The sequence below is a fragment of the Rana temporaria genome, chromosome 9, assembly GCF_905171775.1.
Source record: "Rana temporaria chromosome 9, aRanTem1.1, whole genome shotgun sequence".
NCBI lineage: Eukaryota > Metazoa > Chordata > Amphibia > Anura > Ranidae > Rana > Rana temporaria.
The window spans coordinates 37,446,518-37,464,207 of NC_053497.1; the positions used below are offsets into that span (position 1 = coordinate 37,446,518).

The 17,690-nt window shown below is 43.2% G+C and overlaps 1 protein-coding gene across 2 annotated transcripts in view; it reads right to left on the bottom strand.

Annotated features, from left to right (window-relative positions):
• LOC120913321 (cytochrome P450 2F2-like) overlaps positions 1-10,252 on the bottom strand; it is a 33,043-nt gene extending 22,791 nt beyond the window's left edge. For both annotated transcript variants that reach the window (XM_040323191.1, XM_040323190.1), the window contains exons 1-2: positions 9,919-10,252; positions 3,232-3,394 (exon numbers count right to left, since the gene is read on the bottom strand). In XM_040323191.1, the coding sequence (XP_040179125.1) occupies positions 3,232-3,394; positions 9,919-10,098 (343 nt within the window). In that variant the 5' untranslated portion in view covers positions 10,099-10,252. The remainder of the gene's footprint in view (positions 1-3,231; positions 3,395-9,918) is intronic.
• Positions 10,253-17,690: the final 7,438 nt, after the last annotated feature.

Genomic DNA, 17,690 nt, shown 5'->3' on the forward strand with positions numbered 1-17,690 from the left:
GTTTTAGAGCAGCTAGAAAACAGCGATAATAAATTAGAATCACTTGCAGAATTGAGCGATAGCGATTTGTGGGGAAATTCGTCATAAAAAAATTAAAAGTAATGACAGCGACAATTCTGCAACTGAGCAAATTTCAGTGATTTTGAGTTGATTACATTATTGAATAATTTTTATTATAATTATATTATTTTTTGTTAGAATTATTTATTATATTATAATTTATAATTTTGTTTTTAAAAAAAATGTCATACCCGGGATGCCTACTTTAAATTTTAGAGTTAGGACTGCAGTGCACAGGGAGCCTTGACGGCATGTATTTGCAAATGCGTGGAACTAAACTCCTGTTTTTAAAGCACTGTTAGACGGGTGAATTTGGTTGGTTGCTGATTAGTTGGTAAGTTGAACTTGGTTATTCTGTGTGTTTGTTGACATGCGTCCGCCCTTCCAATGCTCCTTGCTGTTAAGACCAGTCATAGGTAGGGGCAGTGACAGTTTTTTGTGTTGTCGGTTTGAATCCCAACCATGGCACTACCTGCCTGGAGTTTGCATGTTCTTCCTGAGTCTGTGTGGGTTTCCTTCTGGTACTCTGGTTTCCTCCCACACTCCAAAGACATTCTGGCAGGTAAGTTAGCTCTAGAGTGTCTATGAATGAATGTGAGTTAGGGACCTTAGGCCTCGTACACACGACCGAGTTTCTCGGCAAAAACCAGCAAGAAACTTGCTGGGAGATATTTTTTTGCCGAGGAAACCGGTCGTGTGTACATTTTCGTCGAGGAAACTCTCGAGAAACTCGACGAGCCAAAAAGAGAGCAAGTTCTCTATTTCCTCGACGGGAATAGAGAAACTTGCCTTGTCGAGTTCCTCGACAGCCTAACAAGGAACTCGACGAGGAAAACTATGTGTTTCGCCCGTCGAGTTTTTTGGTCGTGTGTACGAGGCTTTAGATTAAAAGCTCCTTGAGGGCAGGGACTGATGTGAATGTGCAATATATACTCTATGTGTATATTGGTGATGCTATCTAAGCACCTGCAATAATTAAAATAAGAATAAACTTCGCACCTCCTTAGAAAACTGCAAGTTATGCTGGCCATAGACTATACGAAAAATCGGCTGAAATTTGGTCATTTAGGGGCAGATCCACAAAGAGAGTACGCCGGCGTATCTAGTGATACGCCGGCGTACTTTAAAATTTCCTGCATCGTATCTTTGTTTTGAATCCTCAAAACAAGATACGACGGCATCTGGGTTAGATCCGACAGGCGTACGTCTTCGTACGCCTTCGGATCTTAGATGCAATTCTTCGGCGTCCGCTGGGTGGCGTTCCCGTCGTATTCCGCGTTGAGTATGCAAATTAGCTATTTCCGACGATCCACGAACGTACGAGCGGCCGTCGCATTCTTTTACGTAGTTTCCGTTCGGCTTTTTTCGGCGTATAGTTAAAGCTGCTATTTGGTGGCGTACGCAATGTTAAGTATGGCCGTCGTTCCCGCGTCGAATTTGAAAATATTTTATTTTGTTTGCATAAGTCGTCCGTGAATGGGGCTGGACGTAATTTACGTCCACGTCAAAACAATGACGTCCTTGCGACGTCATTTAGGGACGGCGCATGCGCAGTTCGTTCGGCGCGGGGACACGCTTCATTTAAATGAAACACGCCCCCTACTTGCCGATTTGAATTATGCGCCGTTACGCAGTGAGAGATACACTATGCCGCTGTAACTTACGACGCAAATTCTTTGTGGATTCAAAGATTAAAAAAGTAAGTTACAGCGGCGTAGCGTATCTCACATACGCTGCGCCCATGCAATTGTACGAGGATCTGCCCCTTAGACAGTTTGTTCATTTTTCGGACAGTTAATGGGCACAAAATTGATAATCGTTGGGAAGTTTTTGAGCCGAAAAAACGAAGGACAAGTTTGGAAATTTTCTGCTGAACGAACGATAAATTCAAAGGTTAATGTGTTTCCCGTCCGAACTGTCTGCACTAGGTATATGTAAAAAAAGAAAAAAAAATTGATTAATTTATGTCCATTGAACGAATTATCGGTCATTACATGATGGCACTATCGTTTACGCTCACGGACAAATGTTCGTTTTTCGAAAATGGATTCGGACGATTTTTCGTATAGTATATGGATAGCATTACAGTCACTCGCTATCTGATCATTTGGTTAATTACCTATTCTGTTACAGATGTACTATACTTCATATACTATACATGTTCCATTGATGCCTGGGCTTCCTGTATAGGAGACTCCACTGCATTTTCTATTCTACTTTGCATAGTCAGCTACCTAGGAGTCCCAACGAACCCCTTTACCCGTTCTCTACATGTATATGTATAGTGGATTGCAAATATCCACCCAACTCTATTGAACTACTTCATTAATTATAACTCAGTGAGCAATGCATAGATGAGGGAAAACTCTGGTTTGATTTTACTGCAGGGTTAGAGCAGGTTCATTTAGAAGGGACAAATAAATAACAGTAGCTTAAAGAAAAAAATCATATGGTTGCTGCAAAATGGAACCAGTCCTAGGTACCTGGTCTGGAACCATGGTATAATAGACCTGGTGGAGAGTATCAGAGCTCAATGCCGGTTCCCTCAAAATATCTGTTTAATCAGTGCTGGTGCAGGTGACACTGGCAGGGGAAAGGAAGTTATCCTTCCGTATGCTGGGCCAGGTGAAGTACTATTTTTTCCAGCCATGAAGGGGAGCTGAACACACATGAGGCCCCGTACACACGACCGAGGAACTTGACGTGCCAAACACATCGAGTTCCTCGTCGAGTTCAGTGTTGAAGCCGCCGAGGATCTCGGCGGGTCGACTTTTCCCATTGACTAACGAGAAAATAGAGAACATGTTCTCTTTTCGGCCCGACGAGTTCCTCGACAGGTTCCTCGCTGAAAAGTGTACACACGACCAGGTTTCTCGGCAGAATCCGGCTCCGACCGAGTTTCTCGCTGAATTCTGTCGAGAAACTCGGTCGTGTGTATGGGGCCTCAGTGCCATTAGAAAAATAACAACAGTTTCTGCTAACAGGCCATTCACTATTGGGATGCAAAATAGGGAGCCTCGGAAGAAGGTTTACATTTGGCCAGTAGACTTCTTTAATGGCGGCTATGTGGTTTGGCTCCCAGTGAAGTCCTTAAAAGAGCAACAGCATCTAAGTATAAGACCTGAGGGATGTATTTAAAAGGATGACTGTAAAAAAAGTATAACTTCCTACCTTCATGGTGCATGACGCGGTCAGCTGCAGGCAAAGTTCCTCGATTCAGAAAAGCATCACCATGATTAATTAGAACTTCCCTTAAGGCTGGATAGCCAGTGACAATGACAGCTGGCCTGGAACCAAAGTGAACTGTGTATACAGGACCATATGCCTTGGACAACTGTGGATGTAATAGAAAAGATTTTCATTAAAGTTTTTCTCAGAGAAACTGAATTTGGGGCTTTTTTTAAAAGGAAGTGCTTGAAATAGTGGTGTTCAGTATTGCATTTGAACCTTTAAAGCAGAGTTCCACCCAAAAATGGAGCTTCCACTTTTCAGAACCCCCCCCCCCCCCGGTGTCACATTTGGCACCTTTCAGGGGGGAGTCACGCCACTTCCCGCCCCCCTGCTGTCTCCTGGAAAACACACTGGTCCCAGGAGAGAGCGGGGATCAGTGAGGGCGCGCCACGCTACTCGTGCAGTAATGAAACGGGCAGTGAAGCCGCAAGGCTAGTACAGTAATCTACCCCACTGAGCTGTTGTGTTCTGACAGGAGGATGGCCACGCTACCAGAACACTCCAATCAGCGTTCTCCACTATTGGCTAAGAGCACTGATCGGGAGAAGCCAGCCAAACGAACCGACATACACATGGGCCGAATGTCGGACATTTTTTTTTTCCAGACGATGTCTACCGACATTCTGCCGACGTTCTACAAACATCTCCTTTCCTTTTCATATCTATTCCATGGGGAGGAGGCACTTTGTACAGAGGATAGCATTTAGTTCAGTGCATGGTAAGTAGAAGGACAGCAGAATTCTGACAAGATCTAATGGTGACTTTTTGTACAAGCAAGCGAGGTCCATAAAGACATGGATGAGCGAGTTTGGGGTGGAGGAACTTGACTGGCCTGCACAGATCCTGGCCGCAACCCGATTAAACACCTTTGGGAGGAATTAGAGTGGAAACTACAAGCCAGGCCTTCTCGTCCACATCAGTGCCTGACCTCACAAATGTGCATCTGGAAGAATGGTCAAACATTCCAATAGACAAACTCCTTAATCCTGTGGAAAGCCTTCTCAGAAGAGTTCAGGCTGTTATAGCTGCAAAGAGTGGGCCAACTCAATATTGAACCCTACGGACTAAGCCTGGGATGCCATTAAAGTTCATGGGGCAGCTTCAGAGAGATCTGCACCCGCGCAGCGTATCTGAGATACGCTACGCTGCCGTAACTTACCTGGCTTTGGTTTGAATCCTGAAAGAATTTGCGCGGTAGGTTACGGCGGCGTAGTGTATCTCTCGCGGCGTAAGGGCGCGGAATTCAAATGCGGCGGTTAGGGGGCATCCCCGCGCCGAACGAACTGCGCATGCCCCGTCCGTCAAAACTCCCAGCGTGCATTGCTCCAAATGATTTCGCAAGGACGTCATTGGTTTTGACGTGAACGTAAATGGCGCCCAGCCCCATTCACGGACGACTTACGCAAACAAAATAAAAAAAATTTAATTCTACACGGGAACGACGGCCATACTTAACATTGCGTACGCCACCAGATAGCAGCTTTAACTATATGCCGAAAAAAGCCAAACGGAAACGACGTAAGAGAATGCGACGGCTGCTCGTACTTTCGTGGATCGTCGGAAATAGCTAATTTGCATACTCAACGCGGATTACGACGGGAACACCACCCAGCAGACGCCGAAGAATTGCATCTAAGATCCGAAGGCGTACGAAGACGTACGCCTGTCGGATCTAACCCAAATGCCGTCGTATCTTGTTTTGAGGATTCAAAACAAAGATACGACGCGGGAATTTTGAAAGTACGCCGGCGTATCAGTAGAACCTTTCATTACGTGCAGTACGACGGGTGTTGTTTACCTTTTAGAGTGCCCTTGTGGGTTGCAATACATTGGCAGGACCAAAAGACCTATGAATGTCAGATTGGGTGAGCATATCACCAATATTAGGTCTGGATTCCTACAGCATTCTGTATCCAGCCATTATGAACAACACCATAATTGCAACCCAGAAGGCACTCTTTTTATCGGGATCGACAAGTTCGACCCCCATTGGAGAGGTAATTCATTGGTGAGAGAACTATCCAGGCTCAAAATGGCCTGGATATACAAAATACGCACATATGTCCCTTTTGGATTAAACATAGAGACTGATGTTAACGCCTTTATAGATAATGGTTGATTTAGATTCTTGTAATATTATTCTTTGTAAACCAGCTCTGAGTTTTGGTATATCAGGGCATTCTATATTTTAAATTATATTCATGGTCTCCTATAATTTGGTTCCTTTTTCTCTCCAAAATTCCATCTAAGATATGGATATATATTTAATCCTTTTTTAACTGTACCGTTGTACTGTTGAATTCAATTATTAATACTGGAGTGTTAACATTCCGGATCCTCCTTTAATGAGAGGCTCCAATTTGTTTGACCTACCAGGTTTTTTACTACTTTGTAAAAGTTTTAATGTTCAATTTATTGCTGTGGCCACTAGATGGCAGTGTTCTAACTGCTACCTATTCAGCTAATGGTGTATATCCTACGATTGCAAATATACAGAGGGCCTTTATACACATATTTTTTTAATATTTTCATTTTGTTTTTGTGTTTTATCTTTTTAAATAATTGATGCAACATACATTTCCTCTTGATTTTTTAGGGCTGGATATTATGTAGAGCGTTATACCTTATTCATAATCTAACCCCTTTTTTTATTAGATTTTCAATCTAGCTGATTTGAGCATTCAGTTGTTCAGATTATAAGAATTATATGGCGTTAATATGCCCTCTGGTTCTTTAAATGTCTGCCTTTGAGTTTTTTTCTACTGCCGTGTAATAAGGGCAAGGATCCCAATTCAAATATGGCGGCTTGCGCCCGCGATCACTGAAGCTCAGAGCTGGGCGGTCCTGGGCGTTGTTCTGTGCTTTAAAAGAGTGGTGAGTCAGCACGCCGCTCGTACCCCTGGAAGAAGTCATTGGACGAAACGGCGTTGGGAAGAGCGGCGTGCTGACGTCACCACGATTTGCGCTGTCTATCCGGAAGGACGAGCGGACAGTACAGCCGGCCGGCTAAACAAACTACACGCACGATTTTTACTGCATAATTGTAAGTGCAACATTTTTTATTAATAAAAACCCTTTTTATGGTAAAACACTATGTCAGCCTTCTCTCTTTTGGGTTACACTATGGAGATTGAGTGGTCTGATTTGTGAAAGTGAAAAACGTACCCTGGAGATCCTGGAAACCGTCTTGGTGGTTTTACTTGGCTACATGCTTGATTATTTCAACTATCTGGTAAGCAGCTAGGATATACTGGTGGAGGACACTATCATCTGTCTTACAGATTCACGGGATACTGCCAGGATACTTTTCACCCATTTGGAGAATTTTCTGCCTTCTTTTTGATATTCTCTGCGATTTCTCCACTCATATGGACTTTGCACTATTCATTTGTTTTCTTAGTTTTCTTAGAATTCACTAGTGATTTGTGCATGTAGCACCTATTTATATTTGAACGTCACGTTGATATTGTTTCACATTTCGCAGCGCAGCTTTTTTCACAGCCATTTGTATTTATGTCCATCTAACATATAAGTTGCAGCAGCTTGTTTTTTTGTTTTTCATCTGGTTATTTTTATTTTGTTATTTTTATGTTTTTTATTCATTCGTGGCTGGTCTCATACCATTTATGTTTGAATTGACCAGCGCAGTATTTATTCCTATACAGTATCAGTAGATACGCCGGCGTACTTTCTTTGTGGATCTGCCCCCATGTGTGTAAAGGCAGGTGTACCAATACTTTTGGTAATATAGTGTACAGTATATATGAACACTTTTCAGTACCACATTTTTTCATAACTTTGCAGGTGCATGCAATTTTGAGGCGTGACATAATTAGTATCTATTTACTTGGCACAACCTCATCTTTAACCACGTGTCGACTAAGGCAATTAATAAAAAAAAATGTACGGATTTTAAAATCTGCATTTTTTTCTGGAAATGACCTTAAAACCCTCACACAATTATGTATTTAACAAAAGCAGAGACCCTGTGGAATAAAATGGTGGCAGTGTAAATGTTTTATGTCACACAATATTTGCTCAACTATTTATCAAAGACCTATTTTTTAGGAACAAATACACTAAAATGAATATTGGTGCACAGAAACACAATATAATAAAAACAATTGGCAAAAAAAACCCCAGATGGGTTTGTGTACAGTAAAGAGATACCAACCATGTCAAGCTTTAAAATTGCATATGTCCATGAAATTGCAAAAAGCAGTGGTACTCAAATATGTCTATAGGTGACGCTTTAAAAGTCTTTACACGTCAGTTTTATCAGTTTAGAGATAACCATATATTATGGTCCTGGAAGTATTGCTCTCACTCTGTCATTCACAGCAATATATAACATCTGAGGCTCAGTTGATGTTTACATAAGTATGCACCCTATTGCGTGTTTACATTTGTGGGTATGTGTGGGACGGTGGGGGTACTTTTAGATTTTTCGTATTATTTTTTGTTTCTTTTATTACTATTTAATATTTTTTGCACTTTTCAAACTTTTTTAAATTTAATTTCATTTCTATCACAAGAGGGGTAAAAAGTCCCCAAAATCATAGCATGGGTAGGTGGCAGGTACTTTTTATGGCAACATCAGGAGTTTACTAGAACTCTGATGCTTCCCCTGCTTTCCCTTGCAACTAATCAAGCACAGAGTATGCCTTATTAGCTGCTTCCCCAGCTACAGTATTCATAGAAAGACAGCACTGAACCCGCAAGTGAAGTAGTACACTTTGCTTCTGGGTTCATTCATTGTAGAGGAGATTGGGAAACAAATATTTCTTGATCTCCTCCTGCACAACATGTTTGGCCATTGGATGGCTGTTCTAAGCTCCCCAGAAGAACAGGAGAGCCTGGGTACCACCATGGCCTGCACCCGAGGTAGGAGGGCATAACCTTCTTTGTACTGTAAAAGTGATTGGATAAAACTTCAGCCAAGACATGACAAACAAGTTTGTGACTTCAGGAGCAGTAGTGAGCTCGTTTTAGCCCCTTGAATATAAGGACATTTAAAAAGGTACCATGGTAGACAAGTGATTGATATCTTACAAATAAGGGGACTTTATTGTGTTTGTGTGCACTAAAATTTATTTGAGTGCATTTTATACAGTAAATAAAGGTTTGAATTATAGTAGCACAAATACTGTTACAAAGTTACATAGTAGGTGAGGTGGAACAAAGACACAAGTCCATCAAGTCCAACCTATGTGTGCGATTATATGTCTGTATTACATTGTATATCCCTGTATGTTGTGGGAAACCCCCGTTCAGTCAGAGGGGGGCGGGGACACCCCTGACGACATGGGAAACCGCCGGAAACCCCCCTCATTCGGCGGGCGTGTCTAATGCAGGTGGAATTGATCGTGGCAGCCTATATCGTCGGGTCGTGGAAAGATTACATTGATTTATTTATTTTTTTTATTAAAAGACTTGTCCCAAGCTGTGTCTGTGTTTTTTTACAATTTTTGTCACTTTTTGGGTGAAATTGTAGGGGTACAATGTACCCCGTTACCAATTCACATGGGGGGCAGGATCTGGGGGTTCCCTTTGTTAAAGGGGCTTCCAGATTCCAATAAGCCCCCCACCAGCCGACCCCACAACCACCGGGCAAGGGTTGTGGGGATGAGGCCCTTGTCCCCATCAACATGACATCCTCCCCAAGTTGAGGGCATGTGGCCTGGTACGGTTCAGGAGGGGGGGTGCTCTCTCATCCCCCCTTTTTTCCTTGGGCTTGCCAGGTTGCGTGCTCGGATAAGGGTCTGGCATGGATTTTTGGGGGGAACCCCACGTCATTTTTTTTTATTTTGGCGCAGGGTTCCCCATGCCGTTTTTTTCAATTACCTTTATCTGTATTGCTGGGATGCGACAATTCATTATAGCCACGAGTAGTTTTAAATTAGTTTTTTTACTTTAGAAATGTAATTTTGTGCAGGGACTGTTTTAAACACTGGGAAAATGCGCCACTTTACAGGCATACTATAGACACCCCCCAGGTACAAAATGGAATATTTCACTTTTATTGTTTCACTTAAAGAATTATTAAAATCAATTTTTTTTTTTTTTGCATACATGTCCCCTGGGGCAGGACCCAGGTCCCCAAACACTTTTTATGACAATAACTTACATATTAAAATTTAAAGTGAGCTTTTTTTATTTTTTACGTTCGTGTTCCATAGACTTTAACAGTGTTTTCCTGTTCGCATGTTCTGCTGCGAACCGAACCAGGGTGGTGTTCGGCTCATGCCTATACTCTAGGTGTGGCCGGAACCAGAGTCTTGTAAAGCGGGAAAATTATTGCTTTATCTCTGGAGTTAATCTCCTTTTTAATGCATGCCAATATTTTGTTACTGTGTAAAAAAATTACAATTGTCAACATTTTATTCTAAGGGGTCTCTGCTTTCGGAAAATATATGTTTTGGGTTTTAAAATGTTTTTTCATTTAATGTTTTGCTTAAAATATAAAATCAAAAAAAGTTTATATATATATAAAAAATAAAATACATGAATAAGATGTGTTTTCATGTATTAAATGTGCATAAAGTAAAAATATGTCTTCAGCAGCAAAGAGTTTAAAAAAGTGTGTTCTCAATCTGTGCCCAGAGTAAGCTTTAACGTCACACTCACCTTTAATAGGTTTGGCAGTAATCCATCAGAATGAATCTGCAGAAAATTTCCCAGTATGGGTATTGGGAATGGGCCAGGGGGCATCTTACTTCTCCTCCATAAGAACTTCCCGTAAAACAGGACAGTAATAAAAGAGACAACACCAACCAACACAGCCGTTACACTCTGAAAGTCAGACATGTCTGCAGCTTCCCCTCATCTGGGATTATTCTATGGAGAATTAGTTTTCCTCTTCCTCTTTGGCAGAATATTTTTTCTCTCAGCCAACTCCTCTCACACTGAGGAATGTAATTCTATAGTCCACATAGTTAACCACTTCCATACCAGGCACTTTCGCACCTTCCTGCCCAAGCCAATTTTCAGTTTTCAGCGCTGTCGCACTTTGAATGACAATTGTGCGGTCATGCTACACTGTACCCAAACAATTTTTTTATCATTTTGTTCCCACAAATAGAGCTTTATTTTGGTGGTATTTGATCACCTCTGCGATTTTTATTTTTTGCGCAACAACTAAAAAAAAGACCGAAAATTTTGAAAAGAATAAAGTTTTTATTTTTTTCTGTAACTTTTTTTGTAAATAAGTAAGTTTTCTTCTTCAATTACGGGCACCGATGAGGCGGCACTGATAGGCACCGATGAGGCGACACTGATGGGCACCGATGAGGCGGCACTGATGTGCACTGATAGGCAGCACTGATGGACACTGATAGGCAGCACTGATGGGCACTGATAGGCGGCGCTGGTATGCGGCACTGATGGGCACTCATGGGTGGCACTGATGGGTACTTATTGGTGGCACAGATGGGCACTGCTAAGTGGACACTGGGCATGGATGGGCACTCAGAGGTGGCACTGACGGACACTGAGGGGTGGCACTGATGGACACTGAAGGGTGGCATTGATGGCATTGCTGGGCATCACTTTTTTAATCCCATATTATGGCCAGTCAGTGCCCATGTTGCCAGTCAGTGCCCATTTGTCAGTGCCCGGTACTGCAGGTGGCAGCAGTGGAGTCAAAGATTGGGTGCTCTCTCCCAGCAGCCAATTACAAGGGTTTGTCCTCGCTGGGCATGCTGGGGAGGGGTATTTATGGGGCAGACACCATTGGTTCTGGGTCTTTTTTGTCCAGTATGGCATCCACCTTTAGGGTGGCCACACCACGGCCCCCCCGCGCTATGGCCTACTTGGTCGTGGCGTGCGTGCCACACAGTGTTCCTGGTTCCGGGGCCATGCTGACCCGGAGCATCTGAACAGCGACAGGGACCCGCAGGAGCGCCAGCTGGGGACCTGAGAAGAGGAGGATCTGGGCTGCTCTGCGTAAAACCACTGCACAGAGCAGGTAAGTATGACAATGTTTATTTTCAATTTTTTTTTAAGCCGAACCTTTAATACCACTTTAACCACTTCCCTACCGGCCCATAGTAAAATGACGTCCACAAAGAACTTCTGCCGTTCAGAGTGGACGTCATATGACGTCCTGGGCTTTCCGGGTGGATATCTGAATGATGCCTGCAGCTAAGAGGCATCATTCAGATATCCTTCTAAACTGCCGGCGATTCTGCACAACGTAAGAACGATCATAGCGGCGGTTCCGCCGCTAGATCGTTCTTACAGGCGGCGGGAGGGGACATCCCCCCCCTCCCGCCGCCATCCGGTGCTTCTCCGGGCTCTCCCGTGCCATCGGGGGCCCGGAGAACGAATCGTCCGGCGCTCGCAGGAAGCATAGAGATGACTGGTGACCAGATGGTCACCAGTCATCTCTATGACCGTCGGAGGACCCGGGCGCGATGTGATGACGTCACGCCCGGGTCCCCGTAAGTAAACAAAGCCGCGATTGCGGCTGCTAAGCAACCATAAGCATGAGATCGGTGAATTTTTTTTCACCGATTTCATGCTTTCCAGCCTGGAGGAGAGATGTGGGGTCTTATTGACCCCGCATCTCTCCATAAAGAGTACCTGTCACACACATTCCTATTACAAGGGATGTTTACATTCCTTGTAATAGGAATAAAAGTGATCAAAAAAAAAAAAAAATTAAAAAAAAAAGTGTAAAAAAAGAAATAAATATATAAAAAAAAAAAAGAAATAAAAATTTATTTTTTTAACGCCCCTGTCCCCGGTAGCTTGCGCGCAGAAGCGAACGCACACGCAAGTCCCGCCAACATATCTAAACGCCGTTTAAACCACATATGTGAGGTATCGCCGCGTGCGTTAGAGTGCCAGCAACAATTCTAGCACTAGATCTCCTCTGTAAATCTAAACTGGTAACCTGTAAAAAATTTCAAATCGTTGCCTATGGAGATTTTTAAGTACCGAAGTTTGGCGCCATTCCATGAGTGTGCGCAATTTTAAAGCGTGACATGTTAGGTATCTATTTACTCGGTGTAACATCATATTTCATATTTTACAGAAAAATTGGGCTAACTTTACTGTTTTTAAATTTTTTTAATTCATGAAACAATTTTTTTCCCAAAAAAAGGCGTTTGAAAAATTATTGCGCAAATACCGTGCAAGATAAAAGGTTTCAATGACCGTCGTTTTATTCCCTAGGGTGTCTGCTAAAAAAACATATATAATGTTTGGGGGTTCTGCGTAATTTTCTAGCAAAAAAAATATGATTTGTACATGTAGGAGAGAAGTGCCAGAATAGGCCTGGTATGGAAGTGTGTATAACTGCCCGGTATGGAAGAGGTTAAGTAATCTGAATATAATGAACATTCTATTCGTCTGGGAGAATGTGTTAAAAGACACAGCATTTATTGAATTCCTACATTAACCCGCCAACAGGAAAAACTATTACTGCCAAAATGGTAATTTTATTTTAGTTTTTCTCCCTTTTTGTTTTATAGCATATAGCTACATTTCTGTGTCTGTATGTCATTTATCTTTCTTGAATTTTTGTAATTTTATGTATTTCATGTATTTCTATGCACTGTTTGCTTAGTGCTATTAGATTATAAAAAAAATACTAATCTGTGTACTAAACTAAGAATCATACTCCTGTAGCAATATGGACTACAACCGTAAGGTACAGTGATTCTACCGTATTTCCATGCATCGCATGTCCCTTTAGTGATCAGTGTTCTCAGGTGACATCATATTTGTGAGTCAATTTGTGAGGATTGTGGGATGAGTGGTTCCTCAGACTGATAATTGCTTCACATGATTATGTGCCTGGACTACATATCCCAGGGATCGTTGCTACTAAGCCCGCGCAGAGCTCTCTTCCTCCTGGGCCTGATGTGAGGCGGACCTCTCCGTGCATGGAGAGAAGGGTCATGGCCTACCACGGGGTATAATACACTCCAACCCATACCAGAGGGGCCCAGATCTGCTGCATGTCATCGGTCATCCATCCAGCACCACTCCAGTCACCTGCCAGTCTGTGTACAAAGCTTCACATCGGGAGATCGAGATGGCGGATCCGCTGTATGAGTGATGCTAAACGAGAAACTCTGCGGAAGAAATCATATCGACCTGGTCATTGGTGAGAGGGCAATAGCCCAACCTTTACCAACCTTTTGTCACGGTTTCACTGGGACACTTTGCACAGACATCTTTACCTTAGGAATACTTTACTGAACCTATTTTAAAAACTGTGCTTAGACATCTTTAGCCTTCTTCACTACAAGAAACCTATTGCTTCCCACTGCACCTTATTAGATTACAGTTAGTGAGCTCCTACATACCGGTGAAGACCATCAGATCTGCAACGGGGACACTACTGCTATTACTGATACAAGGGCCCTTATACTATTACTTCTAAGCCTGATCCACTCTCATTAGGGTAACAGTTATAGGCCAGCCAGGTTCCATCTTCTACAGTGTGTCAGTATAATCTGTTAGCTGTATTTGTCCTTTCAGGGGCTAGCATTATTTCTTTGAGGAAGTGTATACAACATACGGTTTATTTGCTGATATCTTGCCTTGTGTCATTCAGAGGAATTCCTTTCCTGAGTTGGCGCTGTTTCCTAAACTCAGCAGATCTATTATCTCCTCTTTGTGACAACATCCCTTTAATCTGTTCAAGTAAATATTATCAGAACATAAGTACACAGAGTTGTCTGATTTATTACTTTACAATGTACAAGGATGTCGGAACCCAGAGTGTCAGGTTGGTTGGAATTTTCACCAGGTTATGGCAGTGCAGATGAGCAGGTAATTCCAAGCAGTTCCTCTGGTGGTCGTGCTACACTCTTAGGCCTCGTACACACCACCGAGGAATTTTTCGCAAAATTAAACATCGTTTTCCTCAACAAGTTCCTTGTTAGGCTTGTCGAGAAACTTGACAAGCTTTCTTTGCGTACACACAGTCAAGACAAAATCTCCTCGTTCTCAAACGTGGTGACGTACAGCACATACGACGGCAGGGGAAGTTTGATTCCACTGGCACAACCCTTGGGGCTGCTTTTGCTAATCTCATGTTACTGCGTGTTAAGTAAAAGTTTGGTAGGAGACGATTTGCACTTTTCGGTTTTTACAGCATGACAAATGCGCTATCTCCATTGCAAACGCTACTTTTACCGAAGGTGCGCTCCCGTCTCATACTTTATACTGAGCATGCGCGACGAGGAACACGACGAGGAAATTGAGACTCCCGATGAGGAACACGTTCTCTTTTTTTCTCATCGAGTTCCACAACAGTTTTCTCGATGAAAAACATACACACGACCGTTTTCCTCGGCAAAAAAGCTCTGCCACCAAGTTTCTTGATGGATTCTGTCGAGGGAAACGGTCGTGTGTACAAGGCCTTATAAAGACTGGGGGTGGTAATATATCCTAAAATGTGTGACGGGTGTGTGTAGCAGTGGGGAAAGTGATAGATTCTAGCTCACAAAATAGTTTGAGGAATTCTAGAAGTGTGGGGTAATCATTTGGCTGCTCCACAACCCTAGAGGGTGCCAAATTCTATGCAAGGTTTGTAACTGCCTGGGTGTGTCCTGCCAGCTAGATATTGCAAACCTCCCAACCGTCCCGGATTTCGTGTGAATGTCCCACGATTCGCGGTAAATCCCGCGGTCCTGCGTGCAGTGCTATTGTTCCGCGATATTGCGGCCCCCCCCCCGGCTCAACAACTCCGATCCACGAAACCCCCCCCCCGCTCAACAACTCTGATCCACAAAATTCCCCCCCCGCTCAACAACTTTGATCCGCGGTCCCCCCCCTTCAACAACTTCGTTTGGGGGGTATGCTCATTTGTCCCTCATTCTAAAGTTGAAAAGTTATGGATATCGGAGGTATGGATATTGTATGTGTTTCTTTAGTGCCAACCAGTTGTTTTGCATGCTGTGATAACTGTATCACAGTTGGCTTTACCTTCCTAAAGTAAGTTTTCTCCTTATTCATCCTCTAGCAAACAAGATTCTTGTTCTGGTTAGCGAGTCACCATAGGAGTACATCTTTGACATCTGCTGACAGTAGCAGGAGATTAGAGTGTGCATCTTGTTTTAAGCTTGTTATCTGTCTCTGGCAGGGGCAGACTGACCATTCGGACACTCGGGTACTGCCCGAGGGCCCCATGCCACTAGGGGGCCTCATCAGGGTTGCCAGCCTCAGTAAAACCAGGAACAGTATGTAAAAATCTGTGTTTTTTTTCAAATCCCAAGATTATTGCTGCCCCGCCTCTCCAGTACCTTTTCAGTATGTGTATATGTATTCTGTGTGTATGTTTACTGTGTGTGTATACTGTGTATGTATATTGTATGTGTGTGTGTATACTGTGTGGCCCCATAATCTATTGCCTGGGGGCCCCATAATCTCCTATTGTCTGAGGGGCCCCATAATCTCCTAGAGCCCGGGGGCGCCATGAGGTGTCAGTCTGGCCCTGGTCTCTGGATTGGGGAGTTGAGGGTTTTCTGGATAATTTGCCAGGGTGCGTAATGGATGGCAATACCTCACATATTGTCTAGCCTCCCATGCCTCTGTACCCTTGTCCATGACATAGGGTTTGCATCTAGATGAACCCTAACTAATTATACCTCTGCAGGCTTTAAAAATATATATTCCCATTATTTAGCTTTATTTATTTTGTGTAAAGATAACTGGAGCTCAGGGTCAGAGGTGGGAGTCCTGATGTTGATGTACTGCCAACTGTCTGATGTCAAGCAGATAACATGTATTGCCTTTAGCTGTATTTGTTCACTTTCCTCATGCAGACTATTATGTAATACTGTACTGGTCATTAACACACAGAAGGCATTGAGAATAATTTACAAGAATTATTGCACAGGATTTTATTTCTTAAAATACTGCTAGCCTATTATTGAAGAGTATTGCTAGGTTCCTCTTGAAGTGATCAGAAACTGGTAGAAATAAAATATAGTTTCATGAAACATAGAGGTTTTCAATGGTTAAATATACATGTGTGAAGAAATACCCGTGCCATGTAGACGATACCATTTGTGAAACAAAGATTTTTATAGGAAAATTTGTGTGCGATACAGAGGCGTATCTATAACCCTCAGGGACCCAGTGCAAGAAACCATAAAAGGCCCCCGTGAGCCTCCTCACCTTTTAAAAATTATTTTGACAAACCTTATAAATAGAGTTGAGCGAACCCGAACTGTAAAGTTCGGGTTCGGTACAGACTTTGGGCTGTCCCAGTGACGTAGCAGAGTGTGCGTCAGAGGGGGACGGGGTCACGTGAGGCATGGCCCGCCTCCCCTATAAAAGAAACGTCAAAGCATCGGCACGTCATTCGCTGAGCTGTGCTCTGAATGGATGGATGTTCTCATCGCTGGACCAATCGTCCGTCGCTGGAGACATCACCCGGCGCTGGATAGAGACAACTTTGGAGCAGGGAGCAGCATCGATCGTCTATTTTCACTGCTGGATTTTTATTCGGTTTAATTAATAAAGTAATTTGTTCTACGGTGTGTGTGTGTTTTTTTTCTGAAAACTACTATTTACACTTCCTTCGTGAAATGGTAGGGGTACAGTGTACCCCATTACCATTTCACACAGGGGGAGGGGCAGGATCTGGGGGTCCCCTTTGTTAAAGCGGTTATCCAGATTCTCATAAGCCCCCCGCCCGCATACCCCCACAACCACCGGGCAAGGGTTGTGGGGATGAGACCCTTGTCCCCATCAACATGGGGACAAGGTGCTTTGGGGGGCACCCAAAAGCACCCTCCCAATGTTGAGGGCATGTGGCCTGGTGCGGTTCAGGAGAGGGGGGCCGCACTCTGTCCCCCCCTCTTTTCTGCGGCCGGCCAGGTCAACGTGCTCGGATAAGGGGTCTGGTGTGGATTTTAGGGGGAACTCCACGCCATTTTTTTTTAAATTTGGGGTGGAGTTCCCCTTAAAATCCACACCAGACCTGAAGGGTCTGGTTATGGATATTTAGGGGGAACCCCACGTCATTTTTTTTTAATTGACGGCGGGGTTCCCCTTAATATCCATACCAGACCTAAAGGGTCTGGTTATTGAATTTGGGGGGACCTCCGCGCATTTTTTATTTTTTTACTAAAAGTCCGTGTCCCATTGACTTCAATGGGGTTCGGAGTTTGGGTTCGGTTTTTTTTTTCTGGTCCGAACCCGAACAACCTGAACAATGTCCGCTCAACTCTACTTATAAACTATGTGGTTGATTTACTAAAACTGGAGAGTGCAACATCTGGTGCAGCTGTGCATGATAGCCAATCAGCTTGAAACTTGAGCTTGTTAAATTAGGCTTTGACAAAAAAAGTTTTAGTAAATCAACCCCAATGTAACTGTGTAAATCAGTTCAGTCTGATTTGAGGATTTTATAATAAAAAAAAAAAAAAAATCAT